This window comes from Halichondria panicea, chromosome 13, assembly GCF_963675165.1.
Source record: "Halichondria panicea chromosome 13, odHalPani1.1, whole genome shotgun sequence".
Taxonomy (NCBI): Eukaryota; Metazoa; Porifera; class Demospongiae; order Suberitida; family Halichondriidae; genus Halichondria; species Halichondria panicea.
Window position 1 is genome coordinate 5,934,893 of NC_087389.1, and position 26,682 is coordinate 5,961,574.

The 26,682-nt window shown below is 41.5% G+C and overlaps 5 protein-coding genes across 14 annotated transcripts in view; 1 reads left to right on the forward strand and 4 right to left on the reverse strand.

Moving 5' to 3' along the window:
* Positions 1-16,470, reverse strand: LOC135347068 (protein disulfide isomerase CRELD2-like). 3 transcript variants are annotated; one of them, XM_064544930.1, is made up of 10 exons: positions 16,389-16,470; positions 16,195-16,303; positions 15,851-15,981; positions 15,006-15,103; positions 14,498-14,596; positions 5,748-6,080; positions 1,781-1,832; positions 1,576-1,689; positions 504-577; positions 1-358 (listed from the first exon to the last, which is right to left on the reverse strand). In XM_064544930.1, exons 6-10 carry the CDS (start codon positions 5,758-5,760, stop codon positions 132-134), a joined length of 480 nt encoding a protein of 159 aa, XP_064401000.1. In that variant the 5' UTR covers positions 5,761-6,080; positions 14,498-14,596; positions 15,006-15,103; positions 15,851-15,981; positions 16,195-16,303; positions 16,389-16,470; the 3' UTR covers positions 1-131. The 3 variants fall into 3 exon arrangements, 2 of the variants coding, with proteins under 2 accessions (XP_064401000.1, XP_064401002.1); XM_064544932.1 differs by lacking the exons at positions 1-358; positions 504-577; positions 1,576-1,689; positions 1,781-1,832; positions 5,748-6,080 and adding exons at positions 12,652-12,817; positions 13,132-13,301; positions 13,764-13,961; positions 14,370-14,444; positions 14,820-14,957; XR_010398234.1 differs by lacking the exons at positions 14,498-14,596; positions 15,006-15,103; positions 15,851-15,981; positions 16,195-16,303; positions 16,389-16,470 and adding exons at positions 6,134-6,234; positions 6,797-6,905; positions 6,989-7,218 and having other exon boundaries at positions 1,781-6,080.
* On the forward strand, positions 9,337-10,642 carry LOC135346419 (uncharacterized). The gene is made up of 2 exons (XM_064544035.1): positions 9,337-9,471; positions 9,623-10,642. Exons 1-2 carry the CDS (start codon positions 9,466-9,468, stop codon positions 10,640-10,642), a joined length of 1,026 nt encoding a protein of 341 aa, XP_064400105.1. The 5' UTR covers positions 9,337-9,465.
* LOC135347066 (eukaryotic translation initiation factor 4E type 3-like) overlaps positions 11,266-26,682 on the reverse strand; it is a 20,415-nt gene continuing 4,998 nt past the window's right edge. For 2 of the 8 annotated variants that reach the window (XM_064544922.1, XM_064544923.1), the window contains 3 exons: positions 25,810-26,007; positions 25,279-25,363; positions 12,652-12,814 (listed from right to left, as the gene is read on the reverse strand). The gene's annotated coding sequence lies outside the window, so the exon portion shown is untranslated. Of the gene's footprint in view, positions 11,577-11,753; positions 11,801-12,115; positions 12,246-12,622; positions 12,815-24,857; positions 24,883-25,278; positions 25,364-25,785; positions 26,008-26,682 lie in introns of those variants that run through there. The other 6 variants (XM_064544925.1, XM_064544928.1, XM_064544924.1 and 3 more) reach the window with 6 other exon arrangements.
* Positions 16,683-23,639, reverse strand: LOC135347042 (NACHT, LRR and PYD domains-containing protein 3-like). Its single transcript, XM_064544847.1, has 8 exons — positions 23,571-23,639; positions 18,166-20,811; positions 18,042-18,116; positions 17,930-17,995; positions 17,618-17,867; positions 17,435-17,503; positions 16,879-17,221; positions 16,683-16,821 (listed from the first exon to the last, which is right to left on the reverse strand). The coding sequence occupies exons 2-8, from the start codon at positions 20,686-20,688 to the stop codon at positions 16,773-16,775; spliced, it is 3,375 nt and encodes a 1,124-aa protein (XP_064400917.1). The 5' UTR covers positions 20,689-20,811; positions 23,571-23,639; the 3' UTR covers positions 16,683-16,772.
* Positions 24,669-26,682, reverse strand: part of LOC135347059 (pre-mRNA splicing regulator USH1G-like) — a 12,822-nt gene continuing 10,808 nt past the window's right edge. Inside the window, exon 8 of the mRNA XM_064544903.1 lies at positions 24,669-24,885. Within this exon, the coding sequence (XP_064400973.1) occupies positions 24,684-24,885 (202 nt within the window). The 3' untranslated portion in view covers positions 24,669-24,683. The remainder of the gene's footprint in view (positions 24,886-26,682) is intronic.

Sequence of the window (26,682 nt, forward strand, 5' to 3'; positions counted from 1 at the left end):
TCACAATAATTATAAGCAGACACATAAAACAGCATCAATAAAACAAAACGTTAAAGTAATTATTTCAGTTTTGTTCAGTTCTGCAATGAATCTACAAATGTGTGTAGCAGTGTCTCCTCTTTGCTACACTCTCAATGCATGACCCACTCCTGTTTGATTGCCTTCGTACTTTCTCTTTCGAGTAGCATCGCTTTTTCAGCAGTAGTGAGTTCGAGTCTTTCAAGCAGGCCAGGTGTCATCTCAATGTGTTCAGCTACACAGTAGATGTCCTCAATGTGTTCAGCTACACAGTAGATGTCACTGTTGGGGATTTCTTGATCGAGCTGTTGATCAGTCACTCCAGTCTTCCTGCACACATCTTCCATTACAGAGGATGATTGCAATTTACATGAAGTTCAAAATCACTTTAAAGTCCTCCAAAAATCGTAATTGACTATTTATTGAGCAATGTATATAACGCTATGTACTTACTATGATCATACACGTACGCTGTATGTACTTACCAGAGTATTGCTGCTGATCACTCCTTCTCTTAGTCTTTGTACAAGTTACCTCCCGTAAGCAGAGGATCGTTTTCCTAATTATGGGTAAGCAAGTACGTACATGACATTGTAAGTACTTGTAATTGCTGTACAAGTACTTGTATAGTTTACTCATAATTTGAATCTCATATCTGCACAGCAGGTCAGGTTAAACAGCTAGCCACCATACCTATTTGCAAAGCACCATAATGCATATAATTATGTATGACCTGCATAATTATAGCTTCAACAAAAATTATACAACTAGCTTCATAATTCCCAGCTCCTGAACCTATAAACATGCAGGACAAAGTTTATAGGCCTCTGAAGTGTTCTCTTATAAGTATGAACTTCCCCTGTGTTGCTACACCTAGCTTGAGGCATATAATTAAGTTACTACCCACAGGCACTTGACTCAAGAGGTTGGTATAGTAGGTTGGTACGCAATAATTATTGTAAGGAATGAGCAATATAACTTGGTATAGCACGTACACTATATATGCAGACTAGCAACTTGATCTACTCAAGAAGTGAACAAGCAGTACATGTATAGCTATAGCAATCAAGCAACAACTTGGTAGGAAATTTAGGTGGTAGCAAATCCATCATACAAAACCAAGAGTTCATTAGGAAGAGTATGCAACTCCACTTAAAACTGTAGTAGGCGTTTCTTCCAACCTACGTCACAACCACCTAATGAACCTCTTGGCAAAACTAACTTAGGAGCTAGACAATAATTATGTACCACTATAGCGTGTACAGTACTTGCATGTACTATTGACATGCTTGCAGTCAGTGCTCTAACAAGGTCATCAGTTATCATCAAATCTTACTCTACAGTCCACCCTAATCTTATACGTGTACAGTACTTTTCAAGTAGGCATGCACAGACATGTTCGACCCATCAACAAAAACTTGGAAAGACAATCACCCATTAAATGTGGATTCTGAAATAGCACCTTCTATATAAATCTTACAGGACATTCCCTATTATAACTTATGCTAGTACCAGCACAGCACCCACTGAAATATCATTTATATAGGCTCCCTGTACCGTATTGTTGTCATGGTGAGCATATGGCCATGATGATTGCTGGCCCCATTCAGATCGTTACTACGTACATGTACGCGGTGACCCTCAAGCTGTAATGTCCAAGTACTTGCAAATCTGCAGAGGAACAAAAAAAATCATGAATAGGCCTATAGTAGGTTTAGCAAGAAAAATTGAGCACAAGTGATGAAACGAGAACAAAGAGCACCTGAGTGACTTGCAGAGAGCCAGCTTCTTCTTCAGTTCTATGCATTGATTGTCTGATTGCAGATACCAGGATGGAAACATACATTATTCTGTGTACAGCGGCACACCGACAAAATGATTGTGAGCGTATTTCAATATAATTATGAAAAGAAGTGGCAGTACTGAGGAATTGGTGTGCCCACGATGTTATATACAGCCAGGAGCTCCCGTGATCGTAAGTATAGCGCAAAATTAAACTTAGCACGCAGTCTAAGTCGATTTATAGCTATTTTATGTCATGTGCATGCGTACGAAATAGTGTCGCTATGATAAAGCTTGTATTTCATTCCATACAGACGAAGTTTACATGGAAAGATCCAATTGATACCAAGGATCATTCCTTTCGAACCGCCATGCAGTCTTCATAAAGCACTTGAAGGAAGTTCATAGTAAGTTTTGACTTTCATGGCAGATATTATAATGCCATTTCCATTACGCCAACTAATTGCATGGCTGCAAGCGTTGCACTGCTGGCGTATATGCGTAGACAACATTTTGAATTTCCCGCTTGCCATTTTTCTTTCTGCAAAGAGTCACGTGATGGTAGCTATAGCTAGATATAACGACAAATCCAGTTAATTTCAAGACATTGTATGTAAGCAAGCTTAGAGTGGTCAGGCCAACTTATGTCTAGGTATCAAGGCTAACTATTTTAATTACAAAATTGAAATTGACGATCATTACCAGGAAACCTGGCTACATGTATAGAATCTCGAATATATACAATTTTTGTCATTCCATCTTTTACTAATAATGTATTTTCTCCCAGACATTTCTGGATGCTTGTAAAACGGGTAATGTGGGTGTGGTTCTGGAGCTCATAATTTCAACAGTCTCAAGGCTAACTATTTTCATTAATCGATTACAAAATTGACGATCATTACCAAAAAACCTGGCTATATAGAATCTTGAACAGTATTATAACATGTACATACAATTTTTGTCATTGGGTGTTTACTAATAATGTATTTTCTCCCAGGCATTTCTGGATGCTTGTAAGACAGGTAATGTGGGTGTGGTTCTGGAGCTCATAATTTCAACATAATCACGACCATTACCTATGATGTCAGTAACGACTGCATGCAATTGGCATCCATGTAAAGCCGTATTTGCTAAGTTTGTTATGCTTGACAGCCCACTCCTTTAATTGTATGTGGTTAAGGACTGATCAACTTCCGAGCCTTTTTTTATCCGTGATCTTTTTATCTATGATTCTTCAATTTACAGACGCCCTTGTACCCAGCCCCAACATAAAGTTTGTTGAAAATCAACTCCGAAACTTAGACTATGCAATTTGGCTACAATCTACCAAATATCCCACGGACATAGAAGATCAAGGAGGTACGGACTTAGGCACGGCCGCGGGTTCGGGAGGGCAGGGACATAATTATAACAACAGTAGAGCGGCTTCTCGAAACTAACGTAAGTTTATTACAGACATGATCGATTATTCATCGCTATATAACATTTTGTTACTCATGTTAACGATTATTTATCACAATATTTTATTTTCTTGCAGAGGGAGCTACTACGAGTAATACGAGAGGTAGTAAGTTTAGTCCCGTGCATACGTCCACGGCTTTCCACCAACATAAACTATAAACTCTTTAAGAGACTACTCGTATTATAGTGGATCGATGGCAACAAACACCCCGACAACGACTACTACCAATAAGCCACTAGCTATGTGCGATGCTATTACTACTGATAAATCTACGACACACACCATCAAGGATCGGCCCACTCCCCAAAGTACAAGGCAAGATTACCATTTTGAAGCAGAAGAACTAAATCCAAACTCGTCAGGGAGCCCCATACTACAACATTATAAAATTAAACATCAAACAACTAAAAATCAAGCAACAAACACAAACACGAAAATTACGGGAGGGCAGGCAATTACTATCAAAATCTTTTTTTGGGGGAATCTTTTTTTTCCTTCTTTTTGCCTAGGCTTTTGAGGAGACCTCGAAATAATAATAAAGTTCAAACCAGCTACAGTTCAACGACAATGTTCAATCCACAGTAGTCACAAGACATCTCAGGTTTCCAGGACAAAAAGACCAGTTAACACATCTCAGAGATACAAGAGTACAATTAAGACCATGCAGCTATATAACAACGCTCATAAGAGGTTTCCAGGACAACAAAAACAGTTTAATAACACATCTGAGAGGTTACCAGGACAACAAGACCGTTAACACATCTCAGAGGTAGTTTTCAGTACAAGCACTATTATCAAATCATTTTACTTTAATGGCAGACCACACTACTATAACTTAAAATAGTAAAAAATGGGTAGTGACCCCATAATACTATAATTAGAATAATAATGCGCATGGCAATTGAGATGGTAAGATGCTGAGTCAGCTAGTAGATGTTGCCGTGCTCACGAGTTCAAGTTGTCTTCGCTTCAATCATCAGCTAGGGGAGGTGACACAGTATTTGGTGTTGCCGTGCTCACGAGTTCAAGCTGTCTTCGCTTCAATCATCAGCTAGGGGAGGTGACCCAGTATTAGGTGTTGCCGTGCTCACGAGTTCAAGTTGTCTTTGCTTCAATCATCAGCTAGGGGAGGTGACCCAGTATTAGGTGTTGCCGTGCTCACGAGTTCAAGTTGTCTTCGCTTCAATCATCAAGGGAGGTGACCCAGTAGGTGTTGCCGTGCTCACGAGTTCAAGTTGTCTTCGCTTTAATCATCAGGGGAGGTGACCCAGTATTAGGTGTTGCCGTGCTCACGAGTTCAAGTTGTCTTCGCTTCAATCATCAGGCCGGGGAGGTGATTTAATGTTCATTATGTTTATCCAGCGCAATGATCGTCATATCCATATTATGGTGGTGTCAAAGATTTGAGACTTCCCACAGTATTTAGTGACAATCGAGACATCAGGAGATAGCGAAAATTAAGCCCCTCGAAAATTTTGCCCTATACGGTAGGCTTCTGCTGTACATCGGAGAGTGATCGAGGTCCGGTGGTAAGTTGTGTACATGTACTTCCACTAGCATCAAGTTAATAAAATGTCCCAGTATAGCGTTGAGAAGTATTAGTGGCCATAGGTGGGAGGGGTCAGGGCTGCAATGGAGATTTATCCCACGTGCACTGAATGATATAGCGGAGGTCTTACATCTGGAGGAGGCTTTTGCAACATCGTAAGGAGATAGCAATTAAATATAGTTGCAAGGGGAGTGCATGCCATATCAGTTGAAAGTTGGAGCGGCAAATTTGAGATGAATGTTACGGTCCGGTAGTTCTTGGCCTGACATCAATTGAGCGATAGCATCGGAGAATGTCACCCAAGGAGAGTATGAAAGATGAAATGATATTACAAATGTCATAATTATGACGAGTGGGATGAAAGTAATCATGACTGTACAACGAATGCTGTGGTTTGCCTTATATAGCAAGATAAGTAGTTGACGTGAAGGATAGAAATAGCTCTATAGGTATTGCACGCAAATATCTAATTATAAGGATGAACAAATAAAGTGGAAGACAATGTGACATCAGGGATAAAGTCATGACAACACAAAGTGTTAGAGACAAAAATTAACAACGAGCTTGAAATGATGTTGTCTATCACCGAATTACAAACTGATAATGTGGGTGAGTTAACGACAGTTAATGATGTAATGATGTGTAGACCACATTGGAATTAGTATCAAAATAATAATAACAATAATAACAATATTATAGCACATGGCCTGCCTTTTTTTTAGGAAGAAATTGAAGATTCCATTTTATATATATCCACGATCCCAAAAACACCAGTCCAAGAGACAGCTAAATTTAAGCAACCAGTCTAAGCTCGGCAATAAAAAGCATCTATCGTATAACAGAGTACGTTACATCTATTCCAGTGAGTGTAATCAACTTCCCGTCAAACAAAATATTCCGCAATAAAAAGCACGTACCCCATAACCTAATACTTACAAGCACAATCCATACGTAGGAATAGAGAGATCCACCAAAGAAACTGCACAACCTATGTATTCCCTATACCATCGAAGCAATTTATAATTAAACTTAAAATTGGTCCCCTCCTAATTATGAATATTAACAAAAGCCTTCCCTCAAATCAAACAACTCACGAACATCAATTGTCCCTCCCACAAGCACTGCTGTATAATTATGTCCTTTGCGTGTATTCTTAGAGTGTATTATAATATTATAATATAACACCCTGACAGCGATGCTTCCCCGGGGTGTTGAGACAGTAGGTACCATCAGAACAGATGGAGTCATCTTCTCTACACTCATCAATATCTGGTGGGCCAGGGTGAGTCACACTGTGTACTAGTGCAAGCCAGTCTCCTCACCTGTACAAGATCCCTCCACCTCCTCATATCCCAGGGCACACTCCTTACAGCTGTCAGCCCCCGGACCACCACACTCTGTCAGGCATGCCCTATCACACACACTGCGTGGATGCATGTGTGTGTATGTGGGCGGGTATGGGTGTGGATGTGTGTGTGTGGGGGTGGGGAGATGGTGAAAGTACATGTCACTGTGGGTCACATGTAAATTATGACATGCATTCACATTATTATGTTGAGGTTGAGTCATGTGACCACCGCCTTAGGGTGCCGCCCACACGACAAGATATGGTGTGCGTGAGTGATAGTTTGAAATAAAGTATGCATTTGCCGCCATGGCACAGAAAGTTAAGGGTTAGCTAATTTAAGGGGCTCTCCCTACAAGTGCAGAAAATTACCGTTCGATGAGTTAATGCTTAACTACATTTTCTGGCGAGCACATACAGTCAGTCGAGATAGTCCGACCATAGGGAGAATACACGGATAACTGCAAACATGTTATTAGCGGAAATTCTAAGACTTTAACTATGGAAAGTGAACTGTTTATTGAAGTGTGTCTGCTAATTTCATGTGCTTCTATTGAGTTGGGACTTCCCCTGATTATAATGCCTGATTATAAGAGGTGTCTTTATTTCAAGGGTGGTCAGTGTAGCCACACCCCCTCACCCATAATGGCGTGCTGTATCTTCCTCTTCCTCTCTAGGATGCTCCTCTCCTGGTCCTCCACTGACTTGTGATAGAGCTACTCACCACACAGCCTCATCTGACAACACACCTGAAACAAGGGACAACAATTTGTTATAATTATGTTGGAGAACAATAAATACTGTAATAGTGCTGCTCACAAGCATCACTTACAGCTAGACTCTTTAAGCCTGCACTCAGTCTTCTTGCTTTGAATACTTTTCTCTTTTGTTTCTGATCCACGTGGCACCATCAAAAGTCAGAAGTAAGGAGAGGAGGGGGCGGGGCTGGTGTTTAATTCATTTCCCTTTAGCCTAAGAGGGAAACACCAGCCACTAATTAATTGTCTCAAAAGTCAATGACAATGACAATAAGTAGCACCAATATAAATGAAAGCACCGCGGGTGCTGATGCCTCGGTGGAGGTGCCAAAGCTACATAACATAAAAAACTACTAATAGCTAGCTTTTATACACACATTGATTATAATTATCATGATGAATTTTGCTGCATGCGAATAGTGGGTAATGATCGACTATGATTGTTGTTAAAAACGATCGATGCCAAAAGTTCAAGTCTAAAATTAATGGCTGCAAGTCAGCAGAGCCTTGCAGCTCTCTGCTCACTGTTGCAGCTACCAATAGCTAGCGTTCTAGTGCAGAGCTAACTACTAAGTAGAGTAGTAACACTCGGTGAACAAGTTTTGCTACGGACTCTTCTGAAAAGGCTGCAATAGCATTCCAAGTAAGCAAAACTAGGCATAACTCGAGAACGAAGCATTATTTTGCAAATCCACGAATTAAAATCCAAGTAAACATGACTAGAAGCCTATAGAAACTCTTACTTGCACTTGATTCATCCTTGAGAAGCTGTAGCGGTCTACACACACACACAGACACACAGACACACAACCGTATCCTCGCTTGCGCATGCGCACCGAGGCATAATGATGAACAACAGACAAATAATAGCTGTAGATTTTACTATAAATTACAGTGATTGATCAAACTACTGATCTATGCAATCCCTATAATTTTTTGACAGTTTTTTGCTACCAACTCTTGCTAGCAACCTTGTTTTTATGCCTCGGTGCGCATGCGCAAGCGAGGTATTGTGTGTGTGTGTGTGTGTGTGTGTGTGTGTGTGTGTGTAGACTGCTACAGCTGCTCAAGGATGAATATCAAGTGCAAGTAAGAGTTTCTATAGCCTATAGGCTCTTAATCATGTTTATTGGACTTTAATTTGTGGATTTGCAAAATAATGCTTCGTTATGCCTAGTTTGTTACTACTTGGAATGCCATTGCAGCCTTTTCAGAAGAGCACGTAGCAAACTTGTTTACCGAGTGTTGCTACTCTACTTTAAGTCTTAGTAGTTAGCTCTGCACTAGAACGCTAGCAGCTGCAAGAGTGAGAAGAGAGTTGCAAGGCTCTGCTAATGTAGCCTCGATCCCAGCCCCTCTCACATCTTTCTCAATTGAGAGCGGCCTGGAATCGAGGCTACTGCTAATGCAGCCATAATTGTAGACTTGAACTTTTGGCATAGATCGTTTTTAACAACAATCATGGTCGATCATTACCCACTCCCTGAGATTTTGTGCAGCAAAATTAAATTATTTATCATGTGTATAAAAGCAGGGGCGTAGCTACCATTGTTTCCTGGTTGCCCAGAAACCCCCCCAGGAGCTGCTGAGAAAATTGGGCAGGGCTCCCTATAATTGAATCATGCAGCCCTGCCCATCTTTTCACACGTGGCTGCAAATCAATAATCAGAGCACCACCGTGAAGCGTTTCACTTTGGCTTTGTCTCAGCTAGTTAGTCTCAGCTAGCTAGCTACCTCAAACAAAGAAGACCAAGACTTAAGTTCTAGATCTAGTATCAATCCTGAATGCTCCAGTATTCTCAGACTCAGCTCTAAGCACAACTTTATTCAGGAAGTGTACAAGTTTAGAACAATCTCAGCCACATGAAACCTCTCAGGTAAATGACATTTAATTGTTGCTCAGCTAGACTAGCAATACACAATTGGCACCTGCATGCCTATAGTATGTTACGTCTATAGCTAGCTAGCTTCTCACAAACATGTAAAAAAGTCATGAACAATAGTCAATAAGCAGTAGGTGTGCCCCAATCAAGAGGGTGTGGTACCGGAAGTGGGCGTGACCAAAAATTTCGCGGCGCTATCGCGCCGCAGATTTTTCTAAAGAAACCCCTGTCTCAAAAGTCTGGCTACGCCCCTGAAAAGCTATTATATAGTAGCTTTATGTTATGTAGCTTTGACAATCTCCACCGAGGCATCGATCAGCACCTGCGGTGCTTTCATTTTTAATAACTTGTATTTGGGCTTTGTTCAACAAAGAAAGGAGTTGTTTGTTAGACTCGCAAGCCGTCACTGTTGCAAGCAAACAGTGACGGCTTGCGAGTCTAGTTGTTTGTTTCTATTAAAAGTAAGGGAATTCCCCAAACTGCACAGAGGTGGGGCTCATCCATAATTATGCATTCCGTATTTCTTGCGGCTGAGCACCCCTTAATCCCCTGCACCCACACCATCCTTTCTCCTTTCAACTTAACAACAATTTTAGGTCACTGTCACCAGGCAAAAGCAAAGAACTGATCAGCTCTAAATCTATGCAGTCTAAGTCCAGACATTAGCAATGCCAGTGAGTGCATATAATTACAGTACAGGCTACTGCATATAGATCTATTATAATTATTACAATTATATACAAGCTATAAAGTGGATGTGCATATGAGCATGACCTCCTATAAACTAATAGTCTTCTTAAGCTACAGCTCTCCCTCCCCATGTAGGGCAAGCGTCCGATAGCTCAGAGCAAGGTTGTCTTTATCTCACTCCTAGTGGTGGACATGCTCAACACCATCCTGCAAGAGACCATCACACTCTCCAAGGGTGATCGAGTAGCAAGTGCCCGAGCTGCCATCATTGTCTTTGTTCTCTGTATCATTATATTATTTGGCCCGTTAACGATTGGCCATTATGTCTATCTCTGCATAGCAAGAAAAAATCCAGTCAGTTTTATTACATCTCTCCTTGAAATTATGGGAGTGCTTTTCTTTTTCTATGGCAACAATATCACAAGTATTATCAACAACTGGAGAATTGAGTTAGGTTGTGACTCTCAATGCGTCCTTGATAATCAAATAGCAGCTGCTTTCTCTTTGGGAATGTCTCTAATCATTTTTCAGATAGTTCCGTCAGTTCTGAAAAAGCTGTTAAAGTTGCTGAAGAGAAAACAACAACATGTGAAGAAAACGAGATCGCCTGATTGGTACACTGCGCTTGATTTGATCACGATGTTTATCAAGATCAACACCATCTACTCGGCTATTGTTGGGATGACACAATCCACTGATTTCTGTAGCAGCACTGAAGTTGCTGCAAGTTCAGTTTTCCTGTCCATTTGTGTTCTACTGGGATTTGCTAGCGAGTTAATCGATTATTTCTATGCTTTGGACACGAATTTAAAGAGCAACAAAGAATACATCGACAAGTCATTCAATCAATTGGTAACTATCGGCATGATTCTTATTGTCACTATTTGCCTTCCCTTTTATTTACTGGCCGATAATTTCCAGCCTCTCGATTGTGCGTTCAGTTGTGACACTATTGTTGCTAATGCGACCATCAGCACAACCACATGCAACCAGACGACCAACAGTGGAGTTAGACTGGGGTTTACCCTAACCACGCTTATTATCGTCCTCATCTTCTCCGGTGTTTATTTCTATCATGTTCGATTAGCTGAAATAAATCGAAAGAAGCTGAAGAGTAACATTGTTATAATTACTGGGAAAGAAACAGTGGTGTAGAATTTTTAAATTTACCATTATAATTATCAAGTTGTATTGTCATAATTATATGCTTTTTCTCAGAATTAACTATAATCAGGAGTAGCTATACATAAAGCTAATTAAAATTAATGATTCAATAATTATGTATAGGTTTGCAGTGGGAGTGATATAGGTCTGAAGTGGTGTGGTCCATAATTATTGTGCCCATTATAATTATAGTCACTCCTAAAAGGGGTGGGGCTGGTCTTGCAGGTATACCTGCAAGACCAGCCCGCTGTTATAGGAATGCTATGAACTTTACTTCCAACTTTAAATTATTAGGTATTGAAGAGTCTCACACTAGGCCCTGATAACATTATTTTTACCCATTATTAACCCTATTCTCGAAAAATGTGCCTATTATATTAAAAATCCAAAAATGAATGCGACAAAAATAATAATTATAGACTAAATTAACATAAACACAGCACACATGCAAAGCTAACTGACACATGTACACGACATTATTAATATAATCATGATTCTCATAATATTGGTGATAATCCTTCAAGCCATGAAATGTCGTTATGCAAAACTTAATGTAATGATCTTTACCATTGATGCTTTAGACACTATTATGCTAAAAATTATTCCGAGCATAATTTATCAGGGCCTACATTACACACTGTGCATATGGCAAATGACACTATCATTAGTAACATACAAATCTTGAGTATAAGCAATAAAAATAATGAGCTATGCTAATAATAATAATTTTTTTCTGATGTGTTCCGAGCTTTCACCTTTGACCCTAAGCGAGTCCCCGTCTAACTTGCCATGGTGACTATGGGATGGACTTTGACCTGGGCTTGATACTGATTTGATCTCTGTCGGGTAGTCATAGCGACTATAGTCTGGAAACTCGGTAATAGTTTTAGAGAACTTGACTTTCGAAGCCGATCTCCTAGCGTCTCTACAGTGTGTGGGCGTGTGTGTGGGTGGGGGGTAATTTATAAAGAACAGAAATAATGCTGCAACTAAAGTGACTGCTATAGTGTACACACACGATTGGTAATACACAGTGACACTAGCAAGAGCAAGTGTATGCAATGGCCGAGTGGTCTCCCAGTAAAGTGTAGGGATAACTCACTCTGTGTGTCTCTGGCTCCTGGAGGACCTCTCACTCTTGCTATCAGCCTGGGCAGAGAAATCAAACAATGTAGGTGGCTACTAAATAAGTGTATGCTGTTTGTTACATCGAAACCTGTCTATACCCTACAACTAGCCTCTATAATACAGCCAGGTTAATGGGCTCCATAGCATGTGTTTGGACTTGTGTTAGCAGGCCACCCTCTATAATACAGCCAGGTTAATGGGCCCCTAAGTCTCCGGAGAGCATGTGTCCCTCTATAATACAGCCGGGCCCCAAATCTCTGCCCGGTGCATGGCCACTACCAAACAGGTATGATACAGTATTGCACAAAAGCTACACACATGTACAGTGTCTCTCACCTCATCTGACTTGCTGCAGAGGTGCTGTATGATAGGAGTGAGGGGGGAGAAGGTTCGGGTCATACCACCACCACGTTGACGAGCCTCTCCATTAGCATTCATATGCTGAGCTACTGACGTCATCTGCTTCCTGTGTGTGTGTGGGGGGGTGTGTGGTGGGAGGGTGTGTGTGTGTGTGTGTGTGTGTGATGGGAGGGTGTGTGCGTGTGTGTGGTGGGAGGGTGTGTGTGTGGGGGGGAGGGTGTGCGTGTGAGTATGTGTGTGTGGGGGGGTGGTGCAGTCATAGTGTGTGTATATTATTACATGACATGGTATCGTGCTAAATCTGTCATCACCCAAATATCTGGTACCATTTGAAAGGTCTTTTTCTAAGCTTTCGGGAAATCATAAAATTGAATCCACGGAATTCAAGTTATGGCGACTGAACGAGTCCACTAACCAATTGATTAAACGGGGGACATGTACATGTAGTACATACCTGCACATTAATTTATACTATTCACTCACTCTAACACTTCTTGGTGGGTGGCTGTTCGATAGTCAATGGTATTATGGTCCTCCCTTTATCTGCTGCTTCATGACCTCTGTCCTTTGACCTTCGCGACCTCTTCTTAGCAGCATGATCCGGGGGTACGATTGGAGGATCGTTTAGGGGTAGTGGGTGGTTCAGGGGGCGCCTTCCGCACAGGTACTTCACCCCTGCTGGGGGGAGGGGGTTGATAATTAGCACAAAAATAATAAGAAGCACTAACAAGCTGCTACTTGTAGCTACGTACATGTAGCTAGCTGCTGGTAATAATTGTTTTTGGCTGCCACGTGCAGAAATGCTAGAGTCAAAGTTCACTGAGGCTACTATTTGAGACTGAACTACGAATATTTTACCCCCCGAAAATTACCGGCTATACGGTAGACACTAGCAGTAGCAATTCTCCCAGTGACACACTCTCATACAGACTTGCACACACACCACCATACACACACACTACACAATCCCTAATTAAAGGGCCTCCACTTACATAGCGAGCTGCTCGGCCATGTGTGTCAGCTATCCGGAGAGTGCCCAACAAGTCTCGTACATCATGAGATAGAGGACACAGATATTCTGACCCATAACATCGGCCCAATCCACCGGCCTCTGGTTCTCCCTGTCCGTGTGGACCATGCTGTAGCCAAAGTCCATGAGCAGCTGTGTGTGTGTGTGTGTGTGGGTGGTGTGTGTGTGTGTGTGTGTGGGTGGTGGTGTGTGTGTGTGTGTGTGTATGTGTGGGTGGTGTGTGTGTGTGGGTGGTGTGTGTGTGTGGGTGGTGTGTGTGTGTGTGTGTGTGGGGAGTGATACAGAAACTAAATAACCAAAAATATGATAATCAGTTATCGTTGCTACAGTAGCTATGCAATCGAAACTTATGTTATGGAGCCACTGGAGGTGACTATAAATATACTAGCTTATGTTTTATTATCCCTGGGCTTACGTTATTGGTCTCACTTGTTAAGTTGGATTTGGCCGAATATAGTCAGCTACAGAATGCACTTTTATTGTGTGTAACTACTCTAACCAGGCTAAGCTTAAGTATGTCAGTCTAAATTAGCGACTAAATGTTAGTGTCAAACAGACAACCAGTAACTGCCTATTAGTAAGTGTGCCCTGTACCTGTATAGCAAGCATGTCGGGTGTGTCATCTGGTATCTGCAGTGCGGAGGAGGGCAGTCCACTCTCCACTAGGAACTGTATGTGGGCAGGCGGCCATGGAGGGCAGTCTTGTGGGCCAGACTGAAGTGGTGCTCGTTACTAGAATAGTGAAATCCTCGAGCTCTTTGAGAGGACAGGCATCCAGTTTAGCCCTCATACCTGCAGTGGGAAAACAAGAGTCTCAATTAAAGTGGATTAATCAATACATGTATAGGTACAGTGTAGGCAGGCCTTCATACTTGTGTACTAAGCAAAGCAATTAGTGAAGGAGCTTGTACATTAAAGAGCCCTAACAGATAGTTAACGCATGGAAACAGTACAGTACATGCACAGACTATAATTATGTAATACAATGTTTCTGATACCAATTAACAATATCCAACAATATCCTTCAGCTCATGAGGACAGTGAACGTTGCATCAACTAAACAGGAAAGCTGGAGCCTCCAAAATGCACGATTTACATATTGATTATTTAGCCTACTTGAATAAACAGTATTGAACATGTCACTAGAGAATTAGCTGCTTCCTCTGAATGTGAGGTGACTTGTGTTGAGTTATTACTCACCCTGACAGCCCGGGGTGTTGAGACAGTAGGTACCATTAGAACAGATGGAGTCATCTTCTCTACACTCATCAATATCTGGTGGGCCAGGGTGAGTCACACTGTGTACTAGTACAAGCCAGTCTCCTCACCTGTACAAGATCCCTCCACCTCCTCATATCCCAGGGCACACTCCTTACAGCTGTCAGCCCCCGGACCACCACACTCTTTCAGGCATGCCTTATCACACACTGCATGGATGCAGGTGTGTGTGGGGGTGTGTGCGTAGGGGGGGGGGGGGGCTGTGAAAGTAAATAGTTAATCAGTGCAGCTTGGCCGGAATAGCCACGTGGCTATTTTTCAGACAATATAGCCATGGCTAAAAAGCGGTCTCTACCTCGAATATAATGACTAATTTTGCAGTTCTGTCTCCAATGAACAATTAATTTATGCTCTCTATCTGCTAGACCTCACCTAAAATGTAATATTCAGCCGTATAAAATGACATCAAAAACCTAGTTTGGGCAGCCAGCATTGGCCAGTATACAGTGGCTGCATTTCAGAGTAGCAATCCGTGCCAGACCAAATTAATGGCCGGTATGTTGAGGTGGCCTTTAGAGAGCCAGAATAGAGAGAGTCTACTATAATTATGTTGATTACCTTCGTGAATTGTGAGTTTAGTGCTCGGGTCATGTGACCACCACCTTAGGATCCCGCCCACACATACTCATCATCCTTGTAAGTCTGGGCCGCAAGATCTGGTGTGTGTGTGTGTGTGGGTGGAGAGTGATGTAAGAGGAAATAAAGAATGCCATGGCACAGAAAGTTAAGGGTTAGCTAATTTAAGGGGCAAATGCACAAAATTACCGTGTTCGATACCGTGTTCGATAGCTAAACTAAAACTAGAGCACTAAAGTGCAAACCCTCGGCTGGTGACATGATAATAGAGTGATAATGCAGTGCATGTAGCATGTATGACTAGCAAGAGCAACTCAAAAGCAATAAAACTAAACCAGACTGGAGGCATGCTGAAACATTAGACATGCACTGCGGACAGGGATCACAGCAAAGAAGCCTGGAGTCTTAGACTTAGAGAAGTATGGCTCAGGCCAGGCTGGAGTATAGGATCCAGACAGCCAACAACCAGTCACAATTTTAGCTTTCTACTATAATTATATCTGGTAAGGATCACTTCAGCTGCAACTACGTAATCAAGGCCATGTGTAGCTAGCTAGCTGCCAACGTGCAAGTTCAAGCTTCTTAGCTTTTGCTCGACAATGAAGCTTTAACATCAAAATCTGCCACTATTTAAACCAAGATATTGTTCTGTGAAGGCTATCTGTGCTGTAAACGCAGTGCTGTGGCACCCAGGTGAGTAGATATACCTGTGACAAACAAACAAACAAACAGACCAACAGACTACTATACCCGTGGCCGCCCACGCGCCTCGGGTAACAATACATTATCTGGTGAGCAATATACAGTCATGGTGTTTCAGTACTCACACTGGTTGTAGCTACTAGGAAGGGGTAGTAGAACACACCCTCTCATTCCTGGTGGTCACACTTGATGGTCTTCCTGATGGAGACTGCTTCTCCCCTGAGCTCAGTGGAGATAGTCTGACCATCTGCACACACTGCATGGGGAGAATACACGGATAACTGCAAACACGCTATAGTGGAAATTATAATAATAAGGACACTTTAACTAATGGAAAGTGAACTGTTTATTGTAGTGTGTCTGCTAATTTCATGTGCTTCTATTGAGTTGGGACTTCCCCTGATTATAATGCCTGATTATAAGAGGTGTCTTTATTTCAAGGGTGGTCAGTGTAGCCACACCCCCTCACCCGTAATGGCGTGCTGTATCTTCCTCTTCCTCTCTAGGATGCTCCTCTCCTGGTCCTCCACTGACTTGTGATAGAGCTACTCACCACACAGCCTCATCTGACAACACACCTGAAACAGGGGACAACAATTTGTTATAATTATGTTGGAGAACAATAAATACTGTATAATAGTGCTGCTCACAAGCATCACTTACAGGAAGATAGAGCCTGCACTCAGTATCCTAGCTGTCTCTTGCTTTACTCTTCTCTTTCTTCAGTGATCCACCACGTGGCATGCGAAGTAGTGGGAGGGGGAGGGGCTGGTGTTTTATTCATTTCCCTTGAAGATAGCTTGATCCACTGGCCATGGTAGTTGTATACTAAGCTATAGCTAGAAAAAAATATTCTCACACTCAACATTTTTTGTCTCTATCTCAAAATTACTTCTTTCAGGACACAATGAGCACCAATAATCCTACGAAATCAAACGATCTGTACAAACACTGGGATCAACTAATGCAGCAAGAAAATATTGATTCAATAAAACCGTATTTTTATCTCGAGCTCTCTACCTAAAAGGGGCTGGGAATGTTTATTGTTCAAATAGATCTTCTCCTGTTGCACACCACATCACACATCATTGGTTTCCTGCATGTGAAATAATTGCATGATGAAATTTAATTATAGGCCTATTGGTTCACTTACGTAGCTGCTGTCTGACACATTTTAAAGGCCAATTCTTCCTTTCCCATTCTCAACAGTATCTCCACCAGAGCTCTGTAAGTAGCGGCCCCTGGATTATGCTGTCTCCACAGTCTCAAGGCCTTGTCCATCGCTACTTGTGTGCCATTAGCAAGTTGAGCAATTCTGACATCACTTTGCTCTGCAGGACTCAGTCCCAGTTGTACAGCATAGGTGTCCACATTGTCAAAGTGAGCTGCCAGAATGATCATGTCAGTCTCTTTAATTTCAGTGTCAAGTTGAGAGTCTGTCACTTTTGCATGCTCCTTCAATTCCTCAATGGTCACAGTCCTCGGTCCACCAGCTCCTAGGAGAAGGAAAGGGGTGTGGTTAATGGGCGGAATCTCTGAGAGTGAACAGAACTGTTTGTCAATGACAGAGACATGAAATTCCTAGCTCTCTTAAAAGCAGAACACATTAAATTTCTATATAGTTCCTATAAGAACATAATTAATTACCCCAAATTCAATTATTTTATGCATGCATGGTTAACTGTAATCACGTACTGATCCACACATACCTGAGTGACTGGTGTGTGGATATGAAGTGAGTCCTTCAGTGACATCAGATGGTACAGCATCTGTCATTGCTGCATGTATTAATAATAACTGCTATAATTAATGCAGTGTAATATAATGTGTTCTGCTTTTAAGAATTTCATGAATACGTAGATGTATATGGATTACTGACAAAGATGACTCACCTGTTGTATGTTGGTCTGTTCTGTGTGTAGACTGCAGGGCTGTAGTACAAGTAGCCTCGTCACTAGCTGTGGGGTGGTGCTCTACTGGTGATGCTTGAGAAAAGCTCTGTTCATTGATGAGAGTGTCTGGATCAGTGACATCACTAGGAGTGTCCACTGTATCAACAACCTCATAAACAATTCTGTTGTATTCCGCTGGTTCGTTAGCGGTTGACCATGAAAGGATGCTGTCGAAAACAGCTGAAGATATCTATAATGGATAAGATCACAGTAAAAAGTTAAAAATAATGATGTATTAATTGCTACACTCACCGTTTGAGCCTCATCAATCATCTTCGACAGTAGCGTATCCCAAAGAGAATGGAAAGTACGATTCATCTAGGAAATTATGAGTGTAGTTTTTATGCATGAATCAAGAACTCACCTCTTCATTTAGTGGAGGTAAACATGTTCTCTCCCACTCATTCAGCACTGCAGAATTCCTTGATTCTCGTATGATCTGTGTATTAAGATAAATGCAATATAATCATGAACTATAGAGTGAGTACCTTCAACTGTTCATTGCACATGAGTATCAACTCCTCGCTCACAGGATTACCATAGAGTCCAACACCGTCCTCCAGGTAACTGAACCCCTCCAGACTAGGGAACAGCTCTGGTAGACACTCAGTGAGAGCTATCACTCCCTCATCATCAATGGAATTGTGGTTGAGATCCAACCTTTTTAAATTCTTACATATCACATTAGCGAACTTGAGATGGTGGATAAGCATTATGATGTCGGCAGAGGTGAGAGAATAACGCCACCAGTAAAGTTGTTCCAGATATGGAAATGCTTGAAGAAACTTTGCCAGTAAGAGAGTTCCAGCAGTTCCACTGAAATTGGAACCAGACAAGTCCATCACAGTTAAACTGTTAGGGTTGATATTCAGCATCTCACAGGTGACTGTGTATTGAGACTCAGAGTGAAATGAAGTGGTGAGATGGGTATCTGATAAACCAATCTCAGTCAATCCTAACGGAATGTTCTCCACAACTGAACATAATCCAGGTAAACCAAGATTATTATCAGAGAGGAGTAATTTTACCAGATCAGGACAGTGAGGGGCAATCGACTGTAAGAGGGTGGTCAGTAGAGCTCCATTGACGTCAGCATCATCAGTGAGGGTTTTGGCTAGCTTCAGTGCCTTCAGGTTGATAAGAGCACCAGACAGTACAGCTGTCTCTAATGACTGTATGCCAGACACTCCAAGAGGATTGTGGGATAAGTTCAGTGTTGTAAGGCTCATACAAGATGTGTGCATGAATGATGACATGATGTCAGTGAAGTTGTTATGCTCCAACCACCAGAGTGAATGTAAAGCTGTAAAAGCAGCTGAGGCTCTCTTGAATAGATCAGCAACACCTTTGTCAGACAACTTAGTCTGCTGGAGGAGTAATTGTCGTACTTGCAGTTTACCATTCGCATTGGAAAGTATGTCAGTTAGTTCTTTCAACAGTTTATCATCGATTGCACGATTGGATATTCTGATAACCATATCGTCACAATTTACAGCATGACGAATAACATAGAACCCAGCTACACAGTCAAAAGTGGTGCTGAAATTATCGTCTAATAAATTTGCTCCATACAAATTACAAACTTTTGTGCAGAATCCAGAGTCAGAAGCTTCGAAAGCAGCATGACATAATAAAACCAACTTTTTAAGCTTTCCAGCAAACACAAATTGATCCGTCAAACCATGATCCAAACTGATCACCTTATCGCTATGACTACCATTGTACTTACTAGCAATACCAAACATAAATCTCCACACCATGTCAAACCGGCCACTGTCAGCATTAGTCTCAACAATCTTCAGTTTCTCCTCATTCGGTAGAGTAGCAAGATGGAGGGCAGCCAAGAACTCCTGGATGGTCAGGTGAGCAAAGTGAAAAGACAGGCCATGACCAACAGGTAGAAGTGATCGTGCAGACTGCAACAGACCAAAGCACAGCAACTTGTCACCAACTTCGGGTAAGCGAAAGGACAAATCATCTTCTGAGAAAACCAGCTGATCTAATAATAAGCACTCGTAGGCAAACTCACACATCAACCAAAATGTGTTTTGTAGATCATTCGGAATCTTGTCAAAGCTATTGCAGCTAATAGGACAATCAGGGAACTTCTTTTTGACATTATGAAGGATAATGTTAAGAATAATTTGAGTGTACAGCTCAGTTAGCGTACGAGGAAGCTCTTGGTCTAAAGTGTGCCACAAGTTACAAACAATGGCACAATTGAGGGGCACAGAACACACACTCTGAATGACTGGGTTGTTCTCAAGCTGCTTGATGAGAGAAGAAGCTTTCTCTGGAAATTGCTCAAACTCTGATTCTATGTATTGCTTGATATTCTCCTCATTGAAACCAACTACCTCAACCAAACGGTTTACAGAGGGAAGGTCATGAAGAGGAGCTGAAGCAGAAGGTCGTGAGGTGAGGAGAACAGAAGCAAAAGGAAGAACATCACCAAAGAGAAGGTCATATAGAAATGAGGTTTCTAATTGATTGTCTTCACTAAGCTCGTCCCAGCCATCAGCTATGATGAGGACACTTTTTCCTTCTCTTTCTTCCAACTCTTCTACAACAGATTGGCGAATCCTCTCATTGGCATGAAGAAGTTTGAACAGCTCAGCGAGACTTGTGGCAGAGGACACTCGATTCTCTCTCAGTGGAAGCAACAGAACACAGTTGAATTGTGTCAGGATCTTGCCCTCTGCCCACCCTTCAGCAAGCATGGTACACAGTGTGGTTTTACCAATCCCAGCATTGCCTTCAACGATGAGCTTCTTGACTGGTTTCTTGCTTTCTTCGACTTTGAATAGGTTGCCATGGAGAATTGGAGTACGCTTGACCTTATCATCAGGTGCACCATGTTGTGGTAAGCCGGCTCTAAATCCTTCTTCTTTTTCAGCCTCCACTAACTGCAAGTTGATGAGCCTGTCTCCTCTAACTGGTGGCCATTGCTTTTGACGATTCAAGAGTCTTTCTATGTATTTCTGGCGAATGCTAGTAATGAATTTGTGCATGTTCTGATCAATTTTTAGGAATTGTTTACAGCAAATACGAAATATTTGTATAGATTGGTTATTACTAATTTCAAGAGCGTAGTCGGAAGTGACCTGAGATGATGTAATAAAAGCAGCAACAACCTAGCAGAGGATAGAGAATTGAGATTTGATTACCGTACTTTATCTGACACAGTGTAGGATATGCCCCACCTACGAGGAGGATATACGGGGTGCATAATTATCCTCCTCGTATATGTGTAGTATATATCTGCATGACTTAATTATACATCTATATAGCTGCATGTTCCAATAAGAGGTGACGTATCAGTGTGGTAGGATTCGAATATTTCAGCGAACACTCTGGTGCTTTAAACATATTCAGACATGAAAAGTTATAAGATACATTCCAAGCAACATAGCCAACAAGAGTGCTGTAGTTGTTAGTGTACTATTCAGTCACACACTGTTCTATTAAACTTAGCTATCTTGCATTGCATATAGCTGCTTTCCCAGCCTCGTTGTCTCTATAACAATGGTAGCTAGGACACCAACTATATAGGCCTGGTATTGATTGTATCTGGACGTGCATGCATGGTTATAGGAACCAAAAAACAAAAGCAGAGAGATTTTGCAAAAACAACACACCGGCAGTGTTAGTCCATAGATACTATAGATTACATGGATATGAAACGACCGTAGTTTACAGTTAGTATGAAGACATTTTCTGGGACACTCACTGCCATGCTGTCAATGAGTTAGACAGAGTTGAAAAAAGAGCTATAGCTGTATGAAAAGAGCTGCAAATTCAACTAAAACACGACTGACTCTGCAACTAACTATCTGAAGTAAGTTTTGTCCGTGATTAGCTCGCTTAATCATGATGTTTTACTGTAATGGTGTGTTTCAACCTTTGTGACTCGAAATCTTAGCTTATAAGCGGATTGCTGTGTTTGTTTTACATCAAGCAGTTAGCTAATATATATTGTTGTGTCTTCCATTATTATGGTTTGGTTTTGTATCTGCCGTAACTTTCTGTCACAATAGGTGCTGTCAAGTAGGTCTCTTTGTGTCACTTAATTTATATGACCATCAACCTTCAATGCCTACAATTGTTTTTATCAGGTAGTTTAAAGGCATCTTCATGCCTTGCAGAAGGTTTTAGTATTGCAGTTGTCTCATTGTGGCTAGAAATCATGCAGTACTAGATGTTTTTCACCTTCAATGAACATTTGTGGTTGATTTATAATGATTATGAACTAAAGTAGATTATTCTTTCGTAATGTTACAATGTCATACTGTTGACTTCATTTATGTTTCCTTTTACAGCAGACTCTCGCCTCACAAGAAAAAAGAAGTTGGCGAGATTAAGAAAGAAGGAAAACCATTCATTGACCGGCAAAAGAACGACATGAGAAAGTGATGTCCACTGTCCATGTCGTTTGAGTTCAAAGCCTCTACTCCATATCAACAATTACGACAGCCAAGCATACTCGTCATTCATTCATGTATAATAATTGTAGTAGAATCTCTGAGATCTACAGTGGCGTAGCCAGGATTTTGGGAAGGGTAGGGCTCAAATCCATTGAGCAGGGCCAGAGCAGGCGCTAAATAGCTTGGAATTTTACCTAAAAAAAAGGTCATCATTATTTTTTTCATCAGCAGTAAGCATGCGCAGTAGATGGCCCTGCCCACATTTCCATTGAATGACATCATTCTAGTAACTACGCATGCAGTACAGTGCAGAAAAGATTGACAGATAAGGTGATTCAAGCTTGTTTGGAGTTGATGAAACACAAAAGGGGGGGCTCTAGCCCCGTCAGCCCCCCTCTGCCTACGCCACTGATCTATATACATGTAAAATGCATCCTTGTCATGACTCAAGGCTATCTTAGAGCCTCCATCATCATTATTCTCATTCATAAATTCGTCAAAACTCTCTCAAATAACGCTCTCAGTGCTGGAACAACTAGTGACTCTCTTTGAGTAGCCATTGGAATAATCGTATAATTATATACTATACTGTAAACTTCCGCTACATCCGATGCAATGAGTGGGACAGCCAAAACACCGGAAACTACCGTCGTTTCATATCCATGTAATTTATAGTATCTATATGGTTAGTCCTACTAGCTTGTACAAGGGGCAGTACTTGAGAGCATATACGAAGCTAAATTATTAATACGGGGAAATAATTATGACAGGAAACAAAAATTAATGTGAAGAATCTCTGCATTTGTTTCCGGTTCCTGTCACGCCCAGATATACAATCAATGTCAGGCCATATTTTTCAACTTTTTTCTATAACGGCTTGGGATCGAGGCTATACTTGCATGCAGCTGCATGCTTGTTCTAATTATTCCGGACATCTCACGTGCGCTACATCCATGTATAAAGCAATTATACCGGGTTTTTGTACAGTATATCGTACAGCGGCCGGGTTAATTTCGTATATTATTTTGTATGGAAGAGCATCATAATTATACAAACATTAAAACTACAACTGCATGCAATAGGTCCTGAGCTGTACGAATAATATTTAAATGGTTATTCATACGAACATTTGCACCAACAAAAATTACTCACTATACGATACTATAAAGTTATACCTCTATGGTTTAGATCACAGGTATCACATTGTCTCTCTACTGAGCAAGGTTAATGACAGCAAGGACACATTCTGTACACAAGACTTGACATTTATATACATGCCTATAGTCTCGTGGACCCAGACCCAGAAAGAGGGATGCAACATCTGCGGCTTGCAAGACTAATACATGCCGGTATAAAAACATACGCTATAAATTTATAAATTATAGACTATAGCTAAAGAGGTATCATGGACATGCATATAATTTATAATCACTTCAAGTTCTAATTCTCTGTCTAATTTACTGGCTTACCAACTGGTCTCAGTGGCTCAGAATAAATTTTTCAGGGCTTGTTGTTTATGTAAGGGAATTCCCCAACCTGGATAGGTGCTCATCTGACAAATATTTGTAGAGTCTATACCATTATACTTCATTTACTCTTTTTAATTCAGGACAGTAATACAATTAATTGTGACATGAAACACAGTAAAGGGGTAGAAACAAATAAAGTGTGGAAATTATGTTCAGTAAAAACGAGTTCAGCTAAAAATGAAGATAATGTGTAGCAGCTGTACAGACTCTGACCAACTTCTTTGAGGAGGGCAGCTGGGTACTTTGTGAAGTGCACTGTTGGCAGAATATCATCCTGTGTGTGTGTGTGGGGGGGGCGCAGTCATAGTGTGTGTGTGTGAGGGGGTGCAGTCAAAGTGTGTGTGTGTGGGGGGGGCAGTCATAGTGTGTGTGTGTGGGGGGGGGGGTGCAGTCAAAGTGTGTGTGGGGGGGGGTGAAGTCAGAGTGTGTGTGTGTGTGTGTGTGGGGGGGCAGTCATAGTGTGTGTGTGTGTGTGTGTGTGTGTGTGTGTGTGTGAATGCAGTCAAAGTGTGTGTGGGGGGGGGGGTGCAGTCATAGTGTGTGTGTGTGTGTGTGCGTGCGTGTGTGTGTGTGTGTGTTGTGTGGGGGGGGGTGCAGTCATAGTGTGTGTGTGTGTGTGGGGGGGGGGGGAGTGCAGTCATAGTGTGTGTATAGGTACACTAGTTATAATTCAAGCACGGACATGTTACAGTAGTTGAACATCTTTCAGCAGCCATAACTTTAGTACCGTGACCCCATTTTCAAAAATTTGATGATTTTCGAAAGCTTAGAAAGAGACCTTTCAAATGATGTATTTCAATCCAATATTTAGATGTGGCCATAATTCAACTTTGAACCATGGGCTATTATTACATGGTATCGTGCCAAAATTGTCATCCCCCAAATATCTGGTACCATTTTAAAGGTCTTTTTCTTAAGCTTTCGGAAAATCATAAAATTGGATCCACGGAATTCAAGTTATGGCGACTGAACGAGTCCACTAACCAATTGATTAAACGGGGGACATGTACATGTAGTACATACCTGCACATTAATTTATACTATTCACTCACTCTAACACTTCTTGGGGGGTGGCTGTTTGATAGTCAATGGTATTATGGTCCTCCCCTTTATCTGCCGCCTCATGACCTCTGTCCTTTGACCCTCGCGACCTCTTCTTAGCAGCAAGATCTGGGGGTACAGGGGGACGATTGGAGGATCGTTAGGGGTAGTGGGTGGTTCAGGGGGCGCCTTCCGCACAGGTACTTGACCCCTGCTGGGGGGAGGGGGTTGATAATTAGCACAAGAATAATAAGAAGCACTAACAAGCTACGTACATGTAGCTAGCTGCTAGTAATAATTGTTTTTGGCTGCCACGTGCAGAAATGCTAGAGTCAATTGCGTCGTAACAAGAGTACAGTAGAGTACAGTATGCTTGGCATAATAATTAAAAGTCATAACTTGAGTTGGTGAAATCCATTTAATAAAACATGCGCTCTCTTTATGTCCTACATGTATCAGGTGTAATAAATCTACCACCTTTTTATCTGGTGGAAGGGACCTGGGCTCTAGCCTTGGTGAAATTACCCATTTGGGTACAAAACTATCTCTGAGACAATCATCTCATGTTATATTTCTTAGAGCTACAAAACTAATAACGAGGCTGTACCTGAATGAGATGTAGTCCTGGGTGGTTGAGGAAGGCGACGACTCTCTTACTGTCCTCCTTGGACACGCTACTTGATAATCTGGACCTATAGAGGAGGATACAGGCACTGAGGCATAAATATAGAACCTTTTTGCAGTGCCTTACTGGGAAACCTATAGAACTACATTACATTAGCACAAATCATTAATTATTTTAATAGTACAATAATAGTATACAGTACGTACACTTGCAACAGAGATTTGCCGAGTAAAACCACAATTACATTGTTAGCTATGAATATCACATTATCTATATATAATTTCTGCCATTTCTACAAAAAAAGACAGAACCTAGTCTACCAAAAAGGGTAATTTGACGCCCCAACTTATATGTACGTACTTGAGAAGGAGTACGATGACTTCAAAATTTAGGGAAATTATTGTAAAGAAAGTCACCAAGAGGGAATCGAACCCATGCCTTATCTATCATCTAATCTACTAAGCCACCACCCTAACCACTAAGCCACACCTATTCTGTCCCTAGTTATTACACCTCTTAGTCATCACATGTTGTGCTCCTCAACACAGGAAATGGGTGTAGTCTGAAACCACCTCCAGCCCGTCATGTGACTTGAGAATTCTCTTTACCCAGTGATGCTTTTTTATTGAAACTCTTATGTACCTCATTCTCCCCTCCCCCGGCCCCACCAGCGCCGGCTAGCAGGGGTCAAAGTGCACCACACACTCACACCTGCACAACAGAAACAAAAGAACAATAGTAAATCGATCAGCTCTGAAACTAGAGCTCAGATGGTGTGCTCAAAACACAAATTTGGAACAGGCTATAACATGGCATAACAGGCCACACAATTCTTCTGAAATGGACTCTTCGCTTTCAAAAAATAAGGTTATCGAACTCTTCAAACAACTCCACCACAGTGTTCATCTTAACATCCTTCATTATGCCTCGGTGCGCATGCGCAAGCGAGGTATACGGTAGTGTGTTTGTGTGTCTCTGTGTGTGTAGACTGCTACAGCTGCTCAAGGATGAATCAAGTGCAAGTAAGAGTTTCTATAGGCTTCTAGTCATGTTTCCTTGGATTTTAATTCGTGGATTTGCAAAATAATGCTTCGTTCTCGAGTTATGCCTAGTTTTGCATACTTGGAATGCCATTGCAGCCTTTTCAGAAGCACGTAGCCAAACTTGTTTACCGAGTGTTACTACTCACTTAGTAGTTAGCTCTGCACTAGAACGCTAGCTATTGGTAGCTGCAAGAGCGAGGAAGAGAGCTAAGGCTCTGCTGATGGCAGCCGTTATAATTTTACACTTGAACATTTGGCATTGATCGTTTTTAACAACAATCATGGTCGATCATTACCCACTCTTTGAGTTTGCATGCAGTATTGCAAAAATGTTCATCAGCTA